The 13,073-nt window shown below is 37.2% G+C and overlaps 1 protein-coding gene across 1 annotated transcript in view; it reads left to right on the top strand.

Moving 5' to 3' along the window:
- Window positions 1-1,344: 1,344 nt before the first annotated feature.
- The window catches only part of PTPN20 (protein tyrosine phosphatase non-receptor type 20), a gene marked incomplete at both ends in the record, with an annotated part of 54,019 nt that continues 42,290 nt past the window's right edge, over window positions 1,345-13,073 (top strand). The window contains one exon of the mRNA XM_081075434.1: window positions 1,345-1,441. Coding sequence (XP_080931560.1) covers window positions 1,345-1,441 — 97 coding nt within the window. The remainder of the gene's footprint in view (window positions 1,442-13,073) is intronic.

Raw genomic sequence — 13,073 nt, 5'->3', positions numbered from 1 at the left:
AATGTGAGCCAGAGTGTGAAGAAATCGATATATGTGAAGTCAAGGACTATACATGTTATTCTGTCTATTAGGATGAAATGAAAGCACAGATGGAGTGTCTATCTATCCATCCATTTCCTATCTAATCGATAAGGAGGATTTCTGGTAGCAAGGTGGAAGACAGCTGGCAGGAAATAGAGAATAATTAGGTGTTTACGGTAATCCAAGAAAACATGAGAAGGAGAAAGAGAGAGAAACCTGAAATTACCCACAGAAGCAAAAAAAGAAAAAAAAACAAACATGAAGTGCATGAAGGAAATTAGTAGAGATGATGAAAAAGTAGGCAGGGACCAGATTGCTAGCATCTTAAATTTATGTGTCCAGTAAGGAGCCTTGGTTTATCTTGAAGTCAGTAAGCAGGTAAAATTAAATTTGGATTTTAGGGAGAATTTTCTCTAGACACTGGAGATTAGACTCAGAAGTGAAATTAAAAGGCTTTTGTTAAGCGGTGTTGCAAATAAAAATGCAACAAGAGCCAAGCAGATAGCATAAGTAAATACATTGAGTAGTGAGACGTTGGAAAGAAAGCAGAAATCAAGTATGGGCTAGTATTTGAAAAATCTATTAAAAGTAGAGCAGTAGTTAGATGGAAATAGAAAGTTTAAAGCGTTTTCTATGCTTTTGATGAGAGAGAACCAAGTATCCTTATAATATGCAAGAATTTGGAGATAGGGAGAAATTGCTTATATACATAAAGATAATTATAGAAAATGTTTGAGAGGAGACAGAAGGCATGGAGTTAGAACATGGAAGGATTAATTCTGAACGGGTAGAAAGTAAGGAATAATGAAGAATGTTGATGCATCTAAGTATACATTTTGAAGGAGAGTACGTTGAAAGAATTCTTGTTTCTGGCTTGCATTTTCTAGAAGGGGCTCCTTTTTTTTTTATGAGAGTGGTAGTTCAGAATTAGCTGCAGTGGAGGAATGGTAGAGGAAACCAATCAGTAATATACCAGTATTTTCCAAATGGCTCTCTGCTGATGTTAGACCTGGTGACCCCAATACTGTTGTCCTACAGCGTAGGTAAAGGAGGAAAGAAGGTGGATAGATCCAACGTGGCTAGTTTGCAAGCCAGGTAAAACTGGGAGAAAATGGAGTTTGTGATCCGACATTGGGATTTTGGGGTTATCTCTTTGGAAGTGGGCCAGTTCCAGGTTGACAAAGGAAATGGGAGGCTGCACTGAAAGGGAGGTGAATATCAATTTAGTAATTACTGTCGATTATCAGAGGTTCTTAAAGGTATGCATTCTTTGACACCATGAACAAATACATAAATTTATCTTCTAGTAAGAATGAGCACAGCATGCAGACAGCTGGTGGCTCCTTCATCAGAGACAAGTGGAGCAGTGAGCGTGAAGGGCTAGCAGGGCCATCCCAGAGTGTTTCTGCTCAGCTTCCCGGTACGACTTTGTCCTGTTTCTCCTAGCACATTTCTGAAGAGGCTGTATTTCAAAGGCATGCACAAAGATATTTCTCATGTAAATGCAGGAAAGAGCCAGGAAAACTTTTAAAATGGGGACAACATGGTTTTCTAGGATTTTCTTCTAAAAATGAAGAAAGTGCCCCACAGCCCACATTCATAAGGACAAATTTCTATCCTTTCTTTATTTTAATATATTAAATGTGTCATTTTAATAAAATGAGCTATTTACATTTTCTTAAACTAGGGATTATAGATTTGTACAGACTTGAATATGACATTCTCATTTCCTAAATTTTAATTTGTTGCACAGTGTATACTTTGTAACTTTGTTTGGATTATACATAATCACATGTTTTGGGAAAAAAGGAAATAGAATGATGTATGATAAAATAAATCATAATACTGAAGAATATTCCAAATTTTTTCTATGTATATATATTTACATTTAAATATAATATAAACATAAATATAAGCATGAATTAATATGTTCATATATATATATATAAAACTTTTGTTTGTGAGGTTAGCCGATCACATACATATCTCAAAAACTTTGGCATTAGAGGATCTTTAGAGATCACCCATTTCAACCTCCCATCAAGTGCCAGAATCATCTTCTCTAATAACAGTTTTTTAATTTAAAAAATGTCAAATCTAATTAATGCAGTATCATACTCTGCAGTTATTAAAATACAAGTCTTAACAAGAAACCCTTTTAAAGTATTGAGGTATAATTTTCATGTGGTAAAATCCCTCCTTTGGCATACAGTTCTGCCAGTTTAGACCAAGGTCTCCCACCGCCATCGAGGTGTGTAGGACATTTCTTCCACCCCTCAAATTATTGCCTTACGAGGATTCTTCCCTCCAGTCTCACCCATATCAGATTTAGATGATACTTAGATGAGACTTTGGATTTCAGACTTGAGAGTTGATGCTGGGCAAATTAAGACTGGGGTTGTTGGGATGGAATGAATGTAATTTGCATGTGGAAAGACATGAACTGTGGGGACCAGGGCAGGAGGAATGCTATGGACTGAATGTTTGCGTTCTCCCAAATTTGTATGATGAAGCTATAATCCTCGATGTGATGGCATTTAGAGGTGGGGCCTTTAGAAGGTAATTGAGTTTGAATGGGGTCTTAAGGTGGAGCCCTCATGATGGGACTGGTGTCCTTGTATAGGGGTAAAGGGACTGATAAGGATGCAGGAAGAAAGCAGCCGTCTGTAAACCAGGAAGAGGGCGTCCACCAAGAACCCAAGCATACTGGCACCCTGATCTTACACTTCCAGCCTCCAGCACTGTGGGAAATAAATGTTTGTTGTTTAAGCTGCCCAGTGTATGGTAATTTGTTATGGCAGCCCAAGCTGACCAAGACAGAACAGACACCACCGAGCACTTCACAGAGGAGGAAGTATGGAAAGGCGTTCAACCTAATCTTGAATCAGGGAAATGAAAATTAAATGACAGTGAAATAACAATTTATACTTGATAGTTAAAAATTAAATATTGTGCCAGTAGTCAATATTGGTTTATATGGGGCACAACAGAAGACAACTTTGCTTTTTTTAATGTTCACATATACTCGTAACCCTAGCAGTTCCTTTCCTAATTATTTATCTTAAAGTCTTTACCTTCTGCTCCAGAAGACATATGTAAAATATTCATACCGTCCTTATTTGTAATAGCTGTAAACTGTAAAACAAGCAAAAAGCTCTCCAAACTATATGCCCTTCAATACTAGAATAGATGAATAGTTGTGGTGTATTTGTATGCTCTGAAACTGAACAAACTCATCTAGATGGAGTCTCAGCATAAAAGTCAAGATTTAAAAGAAAAAAGGATTCTATCTATATAAATTTGCAGAATATGCAAAACGTGGTTTTGCATATGTGGTAAGCACAACAAACCAACAAAATCAAAGGAATGACAGCACAATCCTGAATGGTGGCTTTTCCTGAGTAGGGGAAGGGCACATGGGGACATGAGGGCAATGTAATGTTCTTTTTCAAATTGAGTAGGATATTGTTGTCATTTTACACTTCAAAGATATTTTTAACTATTATTTTGTACCTACTCAGTGTTTGACAAAATATTTTAAAAGTCCAAATTCAAAAAAAATAAATTACAAACTTAACATATGCTTATATTAATAAAAGTCAATACAAAGAGATATAAAGAAAAAGTAATTTCTTCATTCAAAATCTTGACTCAGGTAACAAATATTAAGCTTCTCTATGAACATAAAAAATATAGATTTTTCTGTTTAAAGTTTAAATAAAAACTGTACTATATATTACTCTGTTACCTTATTTTGTAAATTTAAACTATGTGTATAGGTTACTGCATATTCTAACATGTTAATAGCTGCCTAACATTCCATTTTATAGAAATGCTATAAGAAATTCACCCATTCTCAATTTATTTTTTCTTTTATTAATCAGCAACGTATATTTTAAAACATATGTCCTATGTACTTTTATATATGAAAATATATGTTCATATATAAAATATATATAGGAAAATATATGTTCCTATGCAATATATATTTTAAAAATATTTCATATTTCCTAATGCTTTAATTTTGTTAGAGTCCATAAAGTAGGATTGCTAACTCAAAGTATATGGTCATTTGGTATTTTGGTAGATAATACCAGATTCCTTACCAAAAGGTTAGAGCAATTTATTCTTGCTCTAGCTATTTAGAAGGGTCCAATTTCTCATATTCTTATCATCACCAGATAATCCTTTTTCTAATTTTTGCCAATCTGATGGATGAAAAATAGCTCTTCCTTATTACTCTAATTCACATTATGCTGATTGCTAGTGAGAACAATTGTATGTTTATTAGCCTCTTCTTTCATTTGCATATTTATATCCTTTGCCCATTTTTTCCCCTTATTAATTTGTAGGAACTCCTCACATGTTGGAAGTCTTAACACCTTGTCTGTCTAACAAATATATTATAAATTCCCCTCCTACCTCATACCTTAATAAGGAAGACCTTCATATGGAGACCCCATAAACATTCCGGGTTTCTAGAATGTTTAAAAAGGTCATCTTTACTGCAAGAACATACAAACACTCTCCTAAAACTTCCCCAGGACTTCCTTTCTTCCTTCCTTCCTTTCCTCCTTCCTCTCTTCCTTCCTCTCTCCCTCCCTCCCTCTCTTCCTCCCTCCCTCCCTCCTTTCCTTCTCTCCATTCCTTCTGCTTAGGTCACTAATCTGTCTGCAGTTAATTGCTAACTATGGTAGAGGTTTAGAAAACTGACTAGACAGTTATGCCAGCATCATTCATGAAATAAACCACCGTAACAAACTATATTTAAATACATTTTTATGATACGTTAAGCTCCCAAAATATTTAGATACTTTCCTGTTCTCCAAAATTTTTCACTGATTGACTTATTTGTTCCTGTTGACATATTATTCTGTTTTGATTATTATAGTTCTAAGTAATATCTAGAAAGATATATCCTCTCCTTAATTAAAAAAAAATTATAGCTTATTTGGGCAACTTACTGCTACATATGGAATTTGAAATTACTGTTTTTCAATTACAGTTGACATTCAGTATTATTTTTTATTAGTTTTAGGTGTGCAACATAGTGGTTAGGCATTTATATAATTTATGCAGTGATCCCACCTGTTAGTCTAGTACCCACCTGGCCCTATACATAGTTGAAGTAACATTATTGACTACATTCTCTATGCTGTACTTCACATTTCTGTGACTATTTTGTAACCACCAATTTGTATTTCTTAATCCCTTCACCTTTTTCACCCAGCTCACCAACATCCCTTCCCTCTGGCAGCTATCAGTTTATTCTCTGTATCTATCTGTTTTATTTATTTTGTTCTTTAGATTCCACATATAAATGAGATATGATGTTTGTCTTTTTCAGTCAGACTTATTTCACTTACGATAATACCCTTTAGTTCCATCTATGGTGTCGCAAATGGTAAGATTTCATTCTTTTTTATGGCGAATAATACCCCTTGTATATATGTACCACATATTCTTTATCCAATCCTTTATTGATGGGCACTTGGGTTGCTTCCATATCTTGGCCATTATAAATAGTGCTGCCGTGAACATAGGGGTGCATACATCTTTTTGAATTAGTGTTTTGGATTTCTTCATTTACATACCCAAGAGTGGAATTGATGAGTCATAAGGAAGTTCCATTTTTAATTTTTTAAAGAACCTCCATAGTGTTTTGCACAAGGGCTACACCAATTTGCAATCCCACCAACAGTGCAACAGGGTTGTCTTTTCTCCACATTCTTGCCAACACTTGTTGTTTGTTGATTTATTGATGACAGCCATGTGAGGTGATATCTCATTGTGGTTTTAATTTGCATTTCTCTGAAGATTAGTGACCTAGAGCATCTTTTCATGTGTCTGTTGGCCATTTGTATGTCCTCTCTGGAGAAATGTCTCTTCATGTCCTCTGTCCGTTTTTTAATTGGATTGTTTGGTTTTTTGGTGTTGAGTTGTACGAGGTCTTTATAAATTTTGGATATTAAGCCTTTATTAGTGTATCATTGGCAAATATCTTTTTCCATTCAGTAAGCTGTCTTTTCATTTGTTGGTGCTTTTCTTTGCTGTGCAAAAACTTTTTAGTTTTATGTAGTCCCATTTGTTTGTTTCTTTTGTTTCTGATATATTGAGGAGATATAGCAGAAAAAAATATCACTAAGAGCAATGTCAAGAGAATTTATTGCCTATATTTTCTTCTAGGAGTTTTATGGTTCCAGGTCTTACATTTAAGTGTTTATCCATTTTGAGTTTTAGTATATGGTGTAAGGAGGTGGTCCAAATTCATTTTTTGCATGTATTTGTCCACTTGGGTTCTGAACACTGTTCATTAAATAGACTGTCTAAAGACAGTCTATTTAATATACCCCAATATATATTCTTGCCTTCTTTGTCATAGGTTAAATGACCATTATAGGCATGGGATTATTTTGGGACTCTCTGCTCTGGTCCATTGATCTATATGTCGGTTTTTATTCCAGTTGCATGCTATTTTGATTACTATAGCCTTGTAGTATAGTTTGATATCAGGTAACATTATACCTCCAATTTTGTTCTTGTTTCTCAAGATTGCTGTGGCTATTCAGGGTCTTTTGTGGTTCCATATAAATTTTAAGATTGTTTGTTCTAGTTCTGAGAAAAATGCCATTGATATTTTGATAGGGATTGTATTGAAGCTATAGATTACATTGTGTCATACAGTCATTTTAATGATGTTAATTCTTCCTCTCCATGAGCACAGTATATGCTTCAATTAATTTGTGTCTTCTTCAGTTTCTTTCTTCAGTGTCTTATAGTTTTCCGAGTGCAAGTTTTATCTCTTTAGTTAAATTTATTCCTAGGTTTTTTCTTTGATGCAATTGTAAATGGGATTGCTTTCTTAATTTCTGTTTCTGACAATTCATTATTGATATATAGAAATGCAACTGATTTCTGAATATTATTTTTTATTCTGCTACTTTACTAGATTCATTTGTCAGTTTTAATAGTTTTCTGGTGGAGTTTTTGGGTTTCTGTCTCTATAGTATCATGTCATCTGCAAATAATGACAGTTTTACTTCTTTTTCCATTTGGATGTCTTTTATTTCCTTTCCTTGACTGATTGCTGTGGCTAGGACTTCCAGTACTATGTTGAATATAAGTGGTGAAAGTGGCCATCCTTGTTTTGTTCCTGATGTTTAAGGAGACATTTTAGTTTTTCCCCCGGTTGAGTATGATCTTAGCTGTGGGTTTGTTGTATATGGCTTTTATTATGTTGAGGTGTGTTCCCTGTATTCCCACTTTGTTGAGAGTTTTTAGCATAGATGGATGCTGAATTTTGTCAGGCACTTTTTCCGCATCTATTGATGTGATCATATGATTTTTATCTTTCATTTTGTTTATGTGCTGTATCATGTTAATTGATTTGTAGATATTAAACCAACCTTGCATCCCAGGAATAAATCCCCCTTGATTATGGTGTATAATTTTTTTAATATATTGCTGAATTTGGTTTAATAATATTTTGTTGAGGATTTTTGTGTCTGTATTAATCAAGGGTATTGACCTATAACTTTTTTTTTTTTTTTTTGGTAATGTCTTGTTTGGTTTTGGAATTAGGGTAATGCTGGCCTGATCAAATGACTTTGGGAGCGTTCCTTTCTCTTGAACTTTTTGGAATACTTTGAGAAGGATTGGTTTTAATTTTTCTTTGAATGTCTGGTAAAATTCACCTGTGAAGGCATCAAGTCCAGGACTTTTGTTTGTTGGTAGCTTTCTGATTATCGATTTGATTTCATTAGTAATAATCAGTCTGTTTACATTTTGTGTTTCCAGTTGATTCAGGTTTGGAAAATTGTATGTTTCCAGGAATTTATCCATTTTTTTATAGATAGTCCAATTTGTTGGTAACATTTTCTTATAATCACTTGTATTTCTGTGGTGTCCATTGTTACTTCTCCTCTTCTATTTTTGATTTTATTTCTTTTGATCCTCTCTCTTTTTTACTTGATGAGATTGGTTAAAGTTTTATCAATTTTGTTTATCTTTTCAAAGAACTAGCTGCTGTTTTCATTGATCTTATTTATTTATTTTTTTTGGACTTTGTTTCATTTTTTTCCACTCTGATTTTTATTATTTCCTTTCTTTTATCACTTTGGGCTTTGTTTGCTGTTCGTTTTCTAGTTCCTTTACATGTAAGGTTTTATTGTTTATTTGATATTTTTCTTGTTTCTTGAGGTAAGCCTGCATTGCTGTGAATTTCCCTCTTAGGACTGTTTTTGCTGTGTCCCACAGGTTTTGAGTCATTGTGTTTTAATTTTCATTTGTCTCAAAGTATCTTTTGATTTTTTTCCTTGATCTTGTTGTTGACCCATTCATTGTTTAGTTGCATGTCATTTAGCCTCCATGTGTTTGTGTGTTTTGAAATATTTTTTCTTGTAATTGATTTCTAGTTTCATGCCATTGTGGTCTGAGAAGACACTTGATATGATTTCAGTTTTCTTAAATTTACTGAGACTTATTTTGTGGCCTATCATGTGGTCTATCTAGAAAACGTTCTCTGTGCACTTGATTGTGTATGCTGCTGCTTTGGATGAAATGCTCTAAAAATTTAATTTCAATCCATCTGTTCTAGTGTGTCATTTAAAGGCTTGTTTCCTTGTTGATTTTGTGTCTGGAAGATCTATCCATTGGTGTGAACAGGGTGGTTAGGTCTCCTACTATGATTGTATTACTATCATACTCTCCCTTTATGTAGGTCAGTATTTGCTTTATATACCTCATAGATGCTTGTATGTTGCATGCATTACAAGGGTTATATCCTCTTTTTGTATTGACACCTTTATCATTATGTAATGTTCCTCTTTGTCTCTTATTATAGCCTTTGTTTTAATGTCTATCGAGAACTCATCCTAGAAAAAGTGCTACATACCTCATTGCTGAATATCACTATGGTCACCTTCAAAGTACTCCCCTTGGGAAGCCTATGCACTGATGCTAGCACCTAGTCCATCCTTCAAAGCAATTTTGGAACTCTTTTTCTGGAATGGCCATCAGAGCTGTCATTGTCTTACCCTTGAGGTCCTGCATGTCATCAAAATACCTTTCTTTCAATATTTCCTTTATCTTCAGGTAAAGAAAGAAGTCACTGGGGCCAGTTCAGGTGAGTAGGGAGGGTGTTCCAATACAGTTATTTGTTTACTGGCTAAAAACTCCCTCACAGACAGTGTTGTGTGCAGAGCTGGTGCATTGTCGTGATGCAAGAGCCATAAGTTGGCAAAAAGTTCAGGTCGTTTTCATCTAACTTTTTAATGCAGCCTTTTCAGCACTTCCAAATAGTAAACTTGGTTAACTATTTGTCCAGTTGGTACAAATTCATAATGAATAATCCCTCTGATATGAAAAAAGGTTAGCAACATTGTTTTGACTCTTGATTTGGACTGACGGAACTTTTTTGGTAGTGGAAATTGGCTGACGTCTATTGTGCACTTTGACACTTTGTTTCAGTGTCGATTGGTACACCCATGTTTCATCATTGGTACACCTGTGATAGCACTGCCCAAAACATCGTCTTGCCTCTCCAAAAGCTCTTGGCAAATGTCAACTCTTCTTTGCTTTTGTTCATCGGTGAGCTCTTCCAGGACCAGTTATTTATTTATTTTTTAGATTTTATTGGGGAAGGGGAACAGGACTTTATTGGGGAACAGTGTGTACTCCAGGACTTTTTTCCAAGTCAAGTTGTTGTCCTTTCGATCTTAGCTGTGGAGGGTGCTGTTCAGCTTCAAGTTGTTGTCCTTTCAGTCTTAGTTGTGGAGGGCACAGCTCAGCTCCTGGTCCAGTTGCGGTTACTAGTTGCAGGGTGCGCAGCCCACCAACCCTTGCAGGAGTCGAGGAATCGAACTGGCAACCTTGTGGTTGAGAGGATGCGCTCCAACCAACTGAGCCATCCAGGAGCTCAGCGGCAGCTCAGCTCAAGGTGCCATGTTCAATCTTAGTTGCGGGGGCGCTGCCCACCATCCCTTGCGGGACTCGAGAAATTGAACTGGCAACCTTGTGTTTCAGAGCCCACTGGCCCATGTGGGAATTGAACTGGCAGCCTTCAGAGTTAGGAGCATGGAGCTCTAACCGCTTGAGGCACCAGGCTGGCCCCCTCCAGGACCAGTTTTGCACACATCTTTCTCATGCCAAGATTTTCAGTTAAGATTTTCCTAGCTGTTTCTCTATCAATGTTTACTTGGTCTGCTATGCTTCTCACAGTCAGCCTATGACTTTGATGCACAATTCAATGAATTTTTGCAATGTTTTCATCAGTTCTGCTCATTACTGGCTACCCTGACCTCTCTTCATCAGTGACGCATTCTCTCCCCTCAGAAAAACGTTTAATCTATTTGTACACTGCCGTTTTCTTCATGGCATTATTCCCATAAACTTGGACTAACATGCCCCTGATTTCACTTCCACTTTTGCCAAGTTTAACAAGAAATTTAATGTTTGTTCATTGCTCTAACTCAAGCTCTGACATTCTTGCAACAGCACACAAAAACATGCAACAACAAGAACGAACACTACTCAGCAAGACACTGCCGCATGTCGACACAAACACAGCTGTGAGATGCTGATAGACCAAGGTTATAAAACCTTACCGAGCTGTTTGTACAGAGCTGCCAATGTAAGCACACGGTGGCAAGTTCATGAACTGAATTGTCAGACCTCGTAAGTATTACTACCTAACTCAGCTTTATTTTTCATTTCAGTCTCATGAAATATCTTATTCCGTCCCTTTACTTTCAGTCTGTGTGTGTCTTTTGATCTGAAGTGGGTCTCTTATAGATGGTATATGTATGGGTCTTGTTTTCTTTTCCTTTCAGCAATGCTATGTCTTTTGATTAGAGCTTTTAATCTATTTAAATTTAAAGTGATTATTGATAGATATATGGTTATTGCTATTTTGTTATTCATATTTATGTTCCCCTCCTTCCTTTTAATGTAGTCCCTACAACATTTCTTGTAACACTGGTTTAGCTTTTTCTTGTCTGGGAAGCTCTTTATCTCTTCTTCAAGTTTAAATAATAGCCTTGCTGGATAGAGTAGTCTTGGTGGTAGGTCCTTGTCTTACATCCCTTTGAATATTTCATGCCAGTCCCATTTTGCCTGCAAAATTTCTGTTGAGAAATCAGTTTACATCTTATGGGATATTCCTTGGAATTAACCAGTTGCCTTTGTCTTGTTGCTTTGAGTATTCTCTTTGTCTTTAACTTTTGTCATTTTAATTATGATGTGTCTTGGTGAGAGCCTCTTTGGGTTCATTTTGTTTAGGACACTGCTCTTCCTGGACTTGTACGTTTGTTTCCTTCACCAGGTAGGGAAGTTTTCAGTCATTACTTTTTCAGATGACTTCTCAATCCCTTGCTTTCATTCTTATTCTGTTACCCCTATGATGTAAAAATTGTTGCTTGATGTTGTCCCAGAGGTCTCTTAGAATATCCTCATTTTTAAAAAGTCTTTTTTTCTTTTCGTTGTTCCAATTGGGTGTTTGGTGCTACCTTGCCTTCCAAATCTCTGAATCCTGTGCTTCATCTAGTCTGCTCATGATTCCTTCTAGTACATTCTTCATTTCAGTTATTGTATTTTTCATTTCTCACTGATTCTTTTTTATGGTTTCTATGTTTTATCCATGCTTATTATTTCTTTGTTGAACTTCTCACTGAATTCAACTATTCTTCCCTTAAGGTCATTGAGCATCCTTACAACCATTGTTTTGAACTTTGTATCTGGTAGGATGCTTTCCTCCATTTTATCTAGTTCTTTTTCTGGAGTTTTCTCTTGTTCTTTCATTTGGAACATATTCTCCCCCAACCCCCACCTCCCATTTTAGCTACTTTACTGTGTTTGTTCCTATATATTATTAGGTAGATGTGCTACATCTCCAAGTCTTGGCTGAGTGGCCTTATGTAGGATGTGCCCTGTAGGGACACACACAATCTCCCTGGTCACTTGCACTGGGTGCTCCAGGAGTGGACCTTGTGGATTGTGTGTGCCCTCCTGTTACAGTTAAGTCTTTATTGCTATTGGCATGTCAGTGATTGAAGTTAACCCTCAGGCTGACTGGCTGTGGGTTTTGACTACATCTACAGCTTATGGGCTGCTGTGCAAGGGGGCTTACACAGTGGAGTGGGATTCACTTCAGGGGTCTCTGGCGCCTGCAGAGCCCTTTGCATGTGCCACTTGTGGGGCTGATTGGGTGGTGCTCTGCTGTGGTCTGAAGCCAGTCTCTAGGTATGTTGGTTCTAGGTTCTCTTGGCAGGGGCTCTGGTGCAGGCCCAGGTCAGCCACTGCCTGTGACCAGCTAGCACCTACCTGGTAGGAGTTACAACACCATCCACAGTTGGTCTCTCTTTGTGCTGGACCTGGAGACATGTGGGAGAGGTCACACTGGGAACCAAGGATGGCTGCCACAAGTACTGGGCCCGGGGTAGCTGTGCAAAAGCCCAGGACAAGGTCTGCGGCTGCCTGCAGCTCCCATAAGGCTCATTTACTGATACAGCTTTGAGCAGTACATGATTTGGTTAGGAGGGGTCTCAGGGAGTCAGTAGGGTGCAATGAGTGGTGTTCACCAGGTTAATATAGATTCTTGTTTGATACCAACGCTGAGGCTGTAGCTACTGAGCAAAGTCTTAGAACATATCGAAGCCAGCTACCACCCCCCTGGGGCCCACAGATCCCCAAGAATTGTCCAAGAAAGAGTGCAACATGTGTGGGACTGGCTGCTGGTTGAAAAAGAGCCTCCTGCACTGTGCAAGTTGGATGGGGCAGTATCCCAAGGTGTCACCACGGTGGAGCGAGCAGAGTTCACCAGGCCAATGCAGATTCAGATTTGGCTGCATAGGGAAGGGCTCAACAGAGGAAAGATGGTACCCATCTGCCACAGCTATATGAAAGGAAGATACTACACAGGGAAAATGGTGACTGTCCCTCCAGTCTTTGTCCCGAAGCCACACAACTCAGTATCTCCCTGTATGTCTTTGATGCCTCCCGAGTCACTGTCCCTCTGGCAGAGCTTAGGGTGAGTGCCTGTGGGTGAGTGATTCTGT

This window comes from Rhinolophus hipposideros, assembly GCF_964194185.1.
Source record: "Rhinolophus hipposideros genome assembly, chromosome: 15".
NCBI lineage: Eukaryota > Metazoa > Chordata > Mammalia > Chiroptera > Rhinolophidae > Rhinolophus > Rhinolophus hipposideros.
The sequence above is the reverse complement of the archived record's forward strand: the minus strand, read 5'-3'. Positions and strand labels throughout refer to the sequence as shown.